General features: G+C 44.0%; 1 protein-coding gene across 1 annotated transcript in view; it reads left to right on the plus strand.

Moving 5' to 3' along the window:
• SF3A3 (splicing factor 3a subunit 3) overlaps window positions 1-13,167 on the plus strand; it is a 731,641-nt gene that overhangs the window by 426,931 nt on the left and 291,543 nt on the right. The window contains exon 12 of the mRNA XM_044083506.1: window positions 9,470-9,539. Within this exon, the coding sequence (XP_043939441.1) occupies window positions 9,470-9,539 (70 nt within the window). The remainder of the gene's footprint in view (window positions 1-9,469; window positions 9,540-13,167) is intronic.

The following is a 13,167-nucleotide window of genomic DNA, read 5'->3' on the forward strand; positions in this document are numbered from 1 at the left end:
ACATTCTCCAAATGGTGTCTCCAAACACATAAGGATCCCCTTCTAGCATATGTACCTTTAGTCTTAGCTTGCAGATCTGTCATACTCTTCAGTGAAAGTGCACCTCTCTGCTATCTCTACCTGCCTACCCCTGGAACCGCCTTTACTCTCCAGGTTGGATGTTAAATTGTTCTTAAAAGGAGTCTTGCATATAAGGCCACCCAGAAAGCCTACCCCACCTCCCAAGGACCTAAATTATATCCTGGAGAAACTTATACTGAACCCATTTGAACCAGCCACTTCTGCATCCCTGTAGATATGCACATAGAAAACAGTTTTCTGGTAGTCCTCACTTCAGCAAAAAGTGTATCAGAGTTACAGGCACTCATGGCATGCCCTCCTTACACTGTCTTCCGAAAATACAGGGTGACCCTACACACCAATCCCTCCTTCATACTTTAAGAGGTCAACGAGCTTTCACTAAATCAGTTCATTCACTTACCAACCTTTTTTTTACTCTCCCCAGAATGATAGTGAGGGAATACTACACTCTCTGGACGTTCACAGGCAATTAAGATTCTATCTATGTCAGACAGAAAAAAACAAAAATAATTCTAGTTGCTCTGGACTGGCCTCGCCAGCACTGGTACCCAATTCTAAGGAATATGTCTCAACTTTCTCCTTGGTACTTGCCTCAAATACCTCATCTACTATCTCAGCAGAACAATCAAATTCTGCACACTCAGCTCCAAACTCTGAATCTTGCAGCATGGCTGATCATTTAATTATTCAATCAACACCTCTCAGTAAATCTGTGATGGATGCCATTTTGGAAGCCAGAAGGCCTAGTACTAGAAAATCTTATGCTGATAAATGGAAGAGATTCTGTGCTTGGAACCAAGCACAAGGAACAGACGCAGCAAAGCCCAATATTCCTCAGATTTTACAATATTTGACTGAAATGCTTGACAAGGGCCTATCTTTTTCTTCAATAAAAATCCATGCCTCTGCCATCTCTGCTCATTACAACACAGAGCCTCCCATCTTTTCTCATCCTCTGCTAAAACAGTATCTTAGAGGGGCCAAAAATCTAAGGCCCCCCCAGAAGATCACCAACTCCTGCATGGGACCTCAATTTTGTGCTGGAAAAACTCATCTTGCCTCCCTTTGAACCAACAGCTACTGCAGATATATAATTTCTATCTTGGAAAACAGCTTTTCTCTTGGCAGTCACTTCAGCAAGAAAGGTTTCAGAACTACAGGCTCTCATGGCTGTGGAGCCTTTTATTACATTTTACCTGGACAGGGTGTCCCTCAGGACCAATCCTTCTTTTATGCCTAAGGTGGTATCCAGTGTTGCTCTTAACCAGACAGTTCACCTGCCAACATTTTACCCAAATCCGCAGAACAAGGAGGAGTGGATTCTGCATTCATTGGACGTACACAGACAACTAAGATTCTACTTAAACAGGATCAAATCTGTAAGAAAGTCTGAGCAACTACTGGTAGCATTTGCTGCAGGGTCAGAGGGGAAGGCTATTTCAAAGCAGACTATTTCCAAGTGGATAAACCACTGCATTCGTTTCTGCTACTTGCACCTTGGTAAACCTGTGGCCAAGGGGATCAGGTCACATTCCACCAGGGCTGCCTCTACCTCAGCAGTATTTCTCAGAGGGGTTCCAACCAAAGGCATTCTAGAGGCTGCTACTCAGAGCTCTGTTCACACCTTCACTAAGCATTATCATTTGCCTCTCTTCTCCAAATCCAGGGCAGGCTTTGCCACTGCAGTTCTGCAGGGCCTTATAGCCGCTCCTAATGCTATTTAGTTCCACCCTCCCATCCATAGCTTTGGGATTCTACCCAAATGTAATGACTGCAACAGTGAAACACGAGGAACATAGTACAGTTGTGTACACTTACCATAAATGTAGATGTTCGAGTGTATTCACTGTTGCAGTCCGGGTTACCCACCTGCCCATCCCCCTTTTCTATAACTTTCTTTCCTTTACTATATACTAAAGCCTTTGTGGTGTATTTGCTTTTAGATGAAGGTAAAGTTTATGTTGCTAAAAGTGCATTTACATATATTTCTGTTTATATATATATATATATATATATTTTTTTTTTCTCCCCATTTGGGGGGGCACCTGACATCTGGGGCAAGAAAAACTGAATAAAATGGCATTGGCTGCATGTTTTATACCCCTGACGTCATAGAAGAGGAGAGAGCAACCGACGCAGGAGTCAAGACTTTGTTATTCAGGCCGACTGAGGGCAACCTGCCAGCAGATTACCCAAATGTAATGACTGCAACAGTGAATACACTCGAACAGGTAAGTGTACACAACTGTACTTTCTGGCTACTGTAGATGATGTTTTCTTGGAATCTAGCCTTACCCCAGACACTTTGCCTCTAGTTCCCAGAAACCTGACCAGTACTACAGAGTACCTGACTCTCACAAGTTCCTCTTCAAGAATCCTACTGTGGATCCAGAGACCATTTCCCAAGGACCAAAAGGCATTAAGGCTACTACTGCCAAAAATCCTACCCCTTCTGATAGGGATTCTAGAGCCTTAGACAGATGGGGTAAGAATGTATACACTTCTGCTGCTTTGGTCATTATGGCTTTAAATTGCCAGTTTCATATGTTAAAGTATTAGCAGCATATTATGGGACTACTTAAACAGAAAATGATGTTGATTCCTGACTGTGCTGAACACAAAGACTTGCAAGATTTAATGCACTCTGCTGAACAAGTTGGTAAACAATACAATGTGGTTTGGATGCTTTAGAAGCATCTTGCAGGGCTGCTGTCACTGGGTCTGTACTTAGAAGGCACGCTTTGCTTAAGGAACAAAACTTGCCAGATCATGTTAAAGCTAAATTACTGGATGCACCCCTAAACCAAGACCACCTTTTGGCAACAAAGCAGAAGTCCTCAAAAGGATAGAGGAAAAAGCTAAATCTTTGCAAATTGTTAAAGATTTCTTACAGGTACAGCCTCCCAGATTCAGTAGGCATTGGCCTTCAAAGAACTGGTCCTTTCCAGTCCTCCTCAGTCCAAACCCAGGAACAGCAGACCAAAAAGACTTGCGTCTCAGGCTACGCACAGATCTAAGCAGTGTGGGGCTCCCACTTCCAAAGCAGGGTGTAGTAAGCCACCCCCCTATGGAAAAATGGCACAATGACTTAACATTAACCCTTCCAAGCCCTGCTCAACTACTTGCTCCCTTAGGAGGAAAGCTCGTCCTGCATGCGAAAAACTGGGAACTCATTACCCAGGGCAAATGGGTTTTGAATATAGTTTCCCGAGGATACAGATTCCACTTCCACACACTGCCAACCCCAAGTGGTTGGCCAGACCTCCCCCCAAATCAATGAGCGGAGGCCCAACACAATGTTCTCTCTCTCTTCTCAGTATCAGGGGTATTCAACCAGTCCCAGCAGAACAAAGGGGACACATTTTTTATTCAAGACTTTTTCTGGTACCCAGAGAAGAAAACTCATGGCATCCTATCCTGGACCTCTCTATTCTCAACACCTTTCTGGTGGTTCTAAAATTCAAAATGCTAACTCTTCAACAGCTTATTCCTATGCTAGCCAAGGATGCCTGACTGGCAACCCTAGACTTAAAGGAAGCTTACTTGCACATCCCCATAAGAGAATCCTGCAGACAATATCTGCGTTTCAGGGCGGGCTCCATGCACTTTCAGTTCTCTGCACTTTTTTGGCTTCTCTACTGCGCCCAGGTGTTCACAAAGTGTCTAGCTCCAGCCATTGCATTTTGCAGGCAGAGAAGTATTCAAATTTACCCATACTTTGACGATTGTCTGATTCAGGCAGAAAGCCAGGACTTGCTATTGCAACACCTGGCATTTGTAAAGAAACTTATAACCTCACTGGGGTACACCATCAACGAAATGAAATCACACCTAGTACCCTGCCAACAGATTGCATTCCTGGGAGCAAGCTTGAACACAACTTCCCAGATGGCATTCCTCACTCCGGTGAAACAAGTTTGACAACCTACTTCAAACTACTGGCCACAAAAACCCAGCTATCTGCAAGGAAAATACTACAAGCTCTGGGGTTCATGGCCTCTCTCATTCTGCTAATTCGATATGCAAGACTGCATGTGAGGAAACTCCAGTGGTATCTAAAAAGTCTATGGTGTCAACATTCTCAGGACCTGGAAACAATGATTCCTATCATTCCTTGTGTATGGACAGAGTTCCTTTGGTGGGCAGAGGCTTGCTACCACAACAAGGGACTCCCTTTCATTCTACCCCCTGCCGCCCAAACCCTAATAACAGACACATCAGACTATGCATGGGGGCTCACATGGCAGGGCAGTCCATTCAGGGCAAATGGAACCCGAGACAGATGCACCTGCATATCAATCAAAAAGAAATACTAGTGGTACAGAATGCTCTGACAGCCTTCAAAGACCTTATTCTTCCAGGACAACTATTGGTAAAGACAGACAACACCACAGTTATGTGGTACATAAACAAGCAGGGGGAACACACTCCTACCCTTTCTGCAGACTAGCCATGGCTTTGTGGAACACAGCCTTGAGCTACCAAGTGCACCTACATGCTCAATTCCTGCCAGGCAGACTAAATTCACTGGCAGATGACTTAAGCAAAAATCTCATGGACCCACACGAATGGAAACTAGAACCCAAAATATTCAACCTCTTGAACAAATGGGGGACTCCAGAGGTAGACCTGTTTGCCTCTTCTCAGAACTACCAATTGCACAAATTCTGCACCAGAACTCCTGACAGTCAAGCTTGGAAAGTGCATGCCCTGTCTTTTACCTGGGAAAGTCTCTCTGTTTATGCCTTTCCCCCTCTGCCTCTCCTCTTGAAGGTTCTACCAAAGATCAAACAGAACAAGCCAAGGACAATACTGATTGCACCAGACTGGCTATGCCAGCACTGATACCCCCTCTTGCACAGTCTGACACTGCTACAACCATGGCACCTGCCTCAGACCCATTCCCTGCTGTCCCAGCAAGCAGGCCAGATTCTGCCACCTCAGCTTCAAACCCTGAACCTTGCAGCCTGGCTAATTCCATGAGCCTCTCCTCTAGCAACCCTCAGTAAGCAGGTACTGGATGTCATTCTGGAGGCAAGGAGGCCTAGTACTAGAAAATCCTATTATAAAAAGTGGAAAAGATACTGTTCCTGGAGCCAGGCTCAGGGGATGGGCACAATGGTGCCCAGCTTACCTCATATTCTACATTATTTAACAGACATGCTCCACAAGGGCCTATCCTTCTCATCAATTAAGATTCATGCCTCTGCCATTTCAGCACTTTATAATACTGAGCCACCCCTCTTCTCTTACCCCTTGTTAAAACAATTCCTTAGAGGGCAAAAAATTTAAGACCCCCCTCAGGAGACCTCCCACTCCAATCTGGGACCTTAACTTTGTATTGGAAAAGCTCACCCCCCCCCCCTTTGAACCAGCTGCTACAGCAGAGTTGCAATTCCTTTCTTGGAAAACCGCCTTACTTCTAGCCATCACTTCAGCAAGAAGAGTGTCTGAATTACAGGCCCTCATGGCAGTGGAGCCTTTCATTATCTTCCATATGGACAGGGTTTCCCTCAGAAGTAATCCATCCTTTATGCCCAAGGTGGTGTCTAGTCTGGCCTTAAACCAGTCCATTCATTTGCCTACTTTTTTCCCTAATCCTCAGAATAAAGGGGAATGGATACTGCCTTCTCTGGACATGCATAGACAACTTAGATTCTATTTGGACAGGACTAAGCCTCTCAGAAAATCTGACCAGCTGCTAGTTAGCTTTGCTGCAGGAGCAGAGGGGAAGGCCAATTCAAAGCCAACCATTTCCAAATGGATAGTCCATTGCATTAATTTCTGCTACAAGCACCATGGGAACCTACCTCACAGGGGATAAGATCACATTCCACTGGGTCTGCATCTACCTCTATGGCATTTCTCAGAGGAGTCCCTACCAGGGACAGCATGGAAGCTGCTACCCGCATACCTTCACCCAGCATTACCACCTGCCTATCTTTTCTAAATCCAGAGCTGGATTTGCCACAGCAGTCTTACAGGGCTTAATTGCTGGCCTTAATGCTCTTTAACTATCTCCTCCCATCCTTAGCTTTGGGAATCAACCCAAATGTGATGACTGTAACAGTGTAACATGAAGAACATAGTACAGTTGTGTACACTTACCATAAAAGTAGATGTTCAAGTGTATTCACTGTTGCAGTCCTAGTTACCTTCCCCCCAGCCCCCTGAGTTCTCTTGGCTCTATCTTTCCTTTGGCATATATATTTTATCTTGTGTATTTGCTTTTTGATGGGGATGTACCATACCATATAATTGCTTCCTGTTGTGGGGGCACCTGACATCTGGGGCAAGAAAAACTGATGTAATGGCGTCGGCTGCATGTTTTATACCCCTGACGACCTGACGTCATGGAAGAAGCGACAGCATCCGACGCATAAATCCGAAGATTCTGGTATTCAGGCCGGCTGAGGGCTACCTGCAGGCAGATAACCTAAATGTGATGACTGCAACAATGAATACACTCGAACTTGTACATTTATGGTAAGTGTACACAACTGTACTTTCCTTTATGTGTTTCCTCTGTTGCCTCCTCTTCCACGGGTCCTCCTAAAAATCAAGGAAGAAGGCCCAAGGGTCATTCCGATAGCCCCAGACTGACATCCTCTGCTACTAAGTTTAACCAGTGAAAATTTGTGCAAGTTACCTCAGAGAGTAGGCCTACTGACTGAGGACAAGGGGAGGTTTGTGCACCCTACCCTACAGACTCTCAAACTCTCAGCCTGGATAATTCCCAAAAATACTACTCTGAGCACACCCTAAGCAGACAAGTTCAAAATATTCTCTGAGGCTAGCAGGCCTTGTACTAGGAAATCATACTCAGCCAAGTGGAAAAGAGTTATCCATTTGGTGTCAGCAACAAGACCTCAATCCTAGCTCAGCCAATATCTTTGCCATTCTAAATTAGCTAGTTACCCTGGTGGCCAGAGGCCTGTCCTTTTCTTCCATCAAAATGTACACCTCTGCCATCTCAGTTCACATCCCTACTCTTTCTCAGCTCACATCTCTACTCTTCCTCCTATCTTTTCCCACCCCCCCCCCCCGATGAAGCAATTCCTTAAGGGAGTAGTTCACATCAAACCTCCCAGGAGACAAACCCACACCTCCATGGGAGTTCAATTTTGTCTGGAAAAGTTGATGCTCTTCCCCCCCCCCTTTGAACAAGCAGCTTCTGCTGATTTAAAATTCTTAACCTGGAAGACTGCCTTTTTACTGGCTATCACCTCAGCTAGGAGGATTTCTGAGCTGCAAGCTCTCAAGGCAGTGGAACCATTTCTCATATTCCACCCAGACAGATTGTCACTCAGGATGAATACATCTTTTATGCCCAAGGTGGTCATGGACACATCGTTGAATCAAGCCACACACTTGTCCACCTTCCCACCTTCTTCCCCAAGCCACAGAGCCAGTGGGAAAGAATCCTTTGCTCCTTGGATGCACACAGACAGCTTCACTACTGTCTCGACCGAGCTGAATCTTTCAGAAAAATCACACCAGCTCGGTTTCCTTTGCCATTGGCTCCGAAGGGAAACCAGTCTCAAACAGACCATCTCCAAGTGGATCTCCCACTGTATTTCCTCTTGTCGCAGCCATCCTGGCAAAAAGCCTCCTGATTTTGCAAGAACGGCCACTTCTGCCTCTGCTGCCTTCCTGAAATAAGTACCTACAGCTTGGAAGCTGTTATTCATCTGTGCATACCTTTACCAAACACTACCACTTAGCAGCCTTCTCCAGGTCTAGAGCAGAATTTGTCACTGCCATCTTGCAGGGCATCCTCTCTTCTCCATAATCAACCTTCTGCCCTCATCTCTGCTTTGGGAATCACCCCACAAGTCAGGACTGCAACACTGAAATGCAAAGAACATAGAACATTTGTGTACACTTACCATAAATGTAGATGTTCGAGTGTATTTACTGTTGCAGTCTTCCTTCTCTCTCTCCCTCCCCCCTCTTGCCTGCAGTAGTAGTCTGCTTTTATTTTCTTCACAAACCAGAGGACTCCCTGGGTTTTTAAATGGCTGGTCCATTTTTCTGCCTTTGTCCCTTGTTTATGATCCATCCTGGAAACTCCTACCTTCTAAGGGGCAAGAAAAAATTGTTGTCATGGTGTCGGCTGGCTTCCTTTATACCCAAGCATACTGGTATCAGGGTCGGGTGTCCGTCAGCCTTAGTAGGAAGAAGATTTTTTTACTCTGGTAGTCGGGCCGGAAAAGTGCCTCCGCAGCAGGAAACCCCACAAGTCAGGACAGCAACAGTGAATGCACTCTTAACATCTACATTTATGGTAAGTGCGCTCAACTGTACTATGCAGGTACATATGCACAGTTTATCAGTATGCAGACCACGAAGTGGAAGAACACTAAAATGACGTTATAAATTGAGTTTATTTAAGAAAGGTAAGCAATTACTTTTATAATGTCATTATATAATAGCAATAATCCATGACTGTGTGTGGGTATATCAGGATGTCCCCACAGCTGGCTTTGTTTAATCACGCAGGTAAATCCTGATAACACAGTCATGGATTATTGCTTAGATATACATTTGCCATGTCAGTTCTTTGTGTGTGGGGGTGCTCATTGATCCAGAACAACGTGCCCTTCCACCATCCCCCTCTGTATAGGTAACCCCTGCATCTAGTTGTGGCTAAGAGTTTCCACAAATTGGCAAATTGGACAAATTTGATTCAGATCTAGGTGCCATATCTCAGTTTTTTTACTGATTCTTCAGGAAGTGTATATACTAATTTTCTGGATGAACTGGTTGGCTCAAGGGTTTTGTAGTCAGTAGTTGGGAGTTTTGTACGTTTGTAGTCAGCACATGATTTCATTCCATTAACACTGGATCTTCCTGTAAAATTGTTGATTTATGATTTCTGAAAAGTGTGAACCTTATATTAGGACCTGTCAGGAAGGTCTTTCTTGTAGATGAACTGATATGAAAACATACCTTGAAAACTCCTTTCTTTTTCTTTTATGCTGCTGAGATTTTGGCTGCACATATTTGTTCTGTAGTGCTGCTTGTAACTCTCTCTCTCTCATATGTAGTTAAGAATGTAGCCTCTGTTACAATTTATTGCTAAAAAAATGTTGTTTTACTACAGTTTAACCAACTGGTTTGTTTAAAAAGAGCTAGGAGCAGTAGAGCATTTCCTTAATAACGGAATGCGTTAGGTTGAACTGTATGACTCACGCAAGTGTTGAATATGAAGAAATAGTAAGTGGACAGAATTAACTGGATCAGGTGCATATTGTTGCTTTGTGCTGGAATGTTTCACAAAACTGTACTGCCAGCTACACATGTATCTATACTTTTTATGAAGTAGAAAAATCCTGCAGTTGTTGCAGCTAATGTTGTCAAATATTGCTTTTTTTTCCGATGTTAGAGACACAGAGCGCTTCAGAGAGATTGCTTTTCTGGAAGCACAGGTCTATGAATATGTTGAAATTCTTGGGGTGAGTTCCTTTTATTATGTTCTCTAGAAATTTATCATTGTAGAAAAACAGGACAAAAAACTTGGGGATGTGTTTATCTTTAATGGTCCATTATTTCATTTTGTTTTTCAGGTTTATCATTTATTTGTTTTTTATTGATAAGTAACTGATCAGACCAGCTGGCATCCACCTAGGTTAAGAGGTTTGTTCACAACTGGACAGCATCCAGGTGGAAACTAGGAATCGGACTGAAGTCTTTTAGGGTGTAAATAACAGTATGCATCTCATTTCTGCACTGGGCTAACAACCTGAAGAGTTGATCACAGTAAACAGGGTCTCAGCTATACCATTTTATTTAATCATATATTACCCAAATTGAATACATACATATATTTTAGGTTGGTTTCTGGGAAACTTGCTTATCTGCAAGGAATACTTCTGACTGTGCACAATAATAGATGACCATAAAGTATTAGCAAACATGATGCTGTGAATCACAAACAGATTCTGCTTCATGCTACCTGCCATCTCAAAGCTAAATCCCTGGAAGAAAGCCGTCAAACTTTATCAGTGCTAAGACGCAAGTAGGGCTCATTGATATGCTCTGAAGTTACCTGTACACTGTTTGTGATAATATCCTTTAACAGAACACATTACTGGTTAGTAATCTGTACAGATCTCGCTATTGGAAGGTCATTGTAGCTGCTCCAAGCAGATACTTTAGTACACTAAACATAGAAAGTGTGATAAGAGACTTAGGGACACAGGTGGACAGTGGTCTCACCTTCAATAACCACATCGCCACAACTGTCAGGAAATCCTTCTATGTGGCACACCTCATCATGAAGGGCTTTTCATCCAGAAAAAAGGAGGTCATTGTCCCACTGTACTCATCCCTCATTAGACCCATTATAGAATACAACGCCCCATTTGGTATGTACCTCTCAAGACATCTGCAACAACTGGAAAGGCCTCAGAAATACCTCACTAAAAGAATCACAGGCCTAAAGCAGATGCCCTGCGCTGACCGCCTTAAAAAACTCCAGCTATACTCTGTCGCATATCGTCTACTCAGAGGCGATTTCTGCTTAACATACAAGGCCATGTCAAACCCAGAGCTGTTGGACATGCTACACTTAAAGAAATCCCAATCCCTCAGAGCTACACGCTCCAGGGATCTAAACCTTGTCATCACAATAAACAAAACATGCTGGAGGGATAGGTTCCTGACCCAGAGACTCCCCAGACTCTGGAATAGATTGCCCATACATGTCAAGCAGAGTGCCTCTTTGGACCTCTTCAAGAGGAACCTTGACGATTGGATGAGAGAAAGGAAATTCACCCCAGGGATCACGTCAGTCACCCTGCTAGACAGGGGTCCAGGAAAGTAAATAATGTGGGAAGAAATAGCCAGGGAATTGTTATGGCTAGGCTTGTATAGGCCCTAGGGCTGATAGCCTAGTACCAATCTATGAAGGCAGGGAACAGTATTTTTTTGTTATATTTTTAGTAAGTGATTCAGCTATCCTTATACCTGTTTGTGGGGTGAGCAGCAGTCCCTCATGGTGTCACTGCACTCTGAGAAAGGGATAGTTTAAAGCAGTATGCTGAATTCTTCAGTCATTCAGAGCTTTGTTTCGGAATCTAAATTTATGATGGGGCATAAGTGTTGGAGCTGAGTGACACCCATTTTCATGATACCCACTGTGTGCAAGTAAGAGCAAAGTCTGCCCCCTCCAATCTTAAGATGTTCCTTGCCTAGATCATTGTATTTTTAACCACTGGAATTTCATTGTTACCATAACTGCTTAGACATTAGTCACTGAGAGCTTGAACAATGTCCATCCTGACTCCGCACACATTCCCCTGTAGAAGTGGTAGTCATCCACTCCTCAAGGATTTCCGTATACTCAGTTTACAGCCAACATCCACCTATGCCATCTTAGATCTTTTTTGTCACGGTTGTTCTTCGTGTTTCACTGTTGCAGTCATTACATTTGGATAATCTGCTCGCAGGTTGCCCTCAGTCGGCCTGATTAACAAAGTCTTGGGTCCTGCGTCGGTTGCTGTCCCTTCTTCCATGACGTCAGGTCGTCGGGTATAAAACATGCAGCCGACGCCATTACATCACTGTTTCTTGCGGTGCGGTGCCCGAAGCAGTTCGCAAGTGCCAGTCAGCCGACTCTTGAAATTTTCTTTTTCGAGTTTCAGAACTGAAGTCTTCAACTAAAAGCTAAGTACCCTGTTAGGGAAACATTTTCTTGCTCCTTACCGATGTCAGTAAAAGTTAATAATTGTATTACTTGTGGGAAGCAAGTACCTCATAAGGATTTTAATTTGTACTGTATTCCTTGCTTAGGCCCTGACCAACGACATACCTTGCTGTCGGTTTTGTGCTTTATTTAATCAGCGCACTATCTGTCGTCGGTACATTTTTGCTTCTAAATACTTCGGTTCTCGGTTTAATTATCCAGAAATTATGTCAGTTAGCCATCCGACTACCAGAATACTGAAAAAACACAAAGAAAAAGACCGAGACAGGCCGTTGAGGTCCAAAACTGCCGGCGACGCTTCTCCTAAGCCAGTCGCCAGTTCGCCGGTACTCAGTGAGACGCTTTCGCAGCCCCTGATACCCGCTACTTCTGATTCGCAGGCCTCTACTGAGACCCATTCAGAGTCCGGTATGCCGCGAGATGCTTCACCTGTGGAACCCGCAGATGTCTCTACCTTGGATGGGTCCGGAGCCGCTGTGCAGGCACCGGCTTCTGAGTGTGTATTCAGGCCTACAGATTTGTATATTAAACTGACACCACCTTCACTATTAAGGACAAAATCTTGATCTTTGTCTGAAAAGCCGACGCCCAGGCCACATGTTCAGGCCCCTATGCCTAAAAAACAAATTATCAAAAATGGCTGAAGATTTAATTACTCTAATCAGGGGTAGTCAACCCCCCCCCCCTTCTAAGAGGCCTAGGGCTGACATTGACTATGAATCTTCTGACCAGTACTCTGTTTCTTCTGACTCTTCTAATGAACAGGATTTGTCCATACCTACTTATGAGGACTCTGATGCAGAGGATTCCATTCCTTCTGCTTCTCACCCTGAGGATTTTTCTGTTGGGGAAACTTTACATACCTTAAGGGAGCATTTCCACTGGGAAAGTCAGGATTTTTCTGAATCCAAAAAGAGGCTTAGAGATTTCCTCCTTCTTCCTCAACATAGGCCTTTGGGGCTATACCTCCTGTACTAGACATTGTTGATGATGTGTTTTCAGAATCCAGTATGGCCCCTGATTCCCTGCCTCCGGCCCTTTGTAAGCCAGACAGATACTACAGGGTTCCTGACTCCCACAAATTCCTTTTCAAAAATCCTGTTGTGGACCCTGAAACCATTTCTCATGGGTCCCAAGGGCATTAAGGCTTCTACTGCTAAAAATCCTACCCCTTCTGATAGAGACTCCAAGGCGCTGGATAGATGGGGTAAAAAGGTTTATACTTCTGAAACCTTGGCAATCAGGGCTTTAAACTGTCAATTCCATATGCTAAAATATCAACTGCATGTCATGGGACTGCTTAAACAGAAAATGATGATGATTTCTGACTGTGTGGAAAATAAGGATTTACAGGATGTTATGTAGTCCAATCTCGC

This window comes from Protopterus annectens, chromosome 1.part1 (assembly GCF_019279795.1).
Source record: "Protopterus annectens isolate FY-2018-M chromosome 1.part1, PAN1.0, whole genome shotgun sequence".
NCBI lineage: Eukaryota > Metazoa > Chordata > Ceratodontiformes > Protopteridae > Protopterus > Protopterus annectens.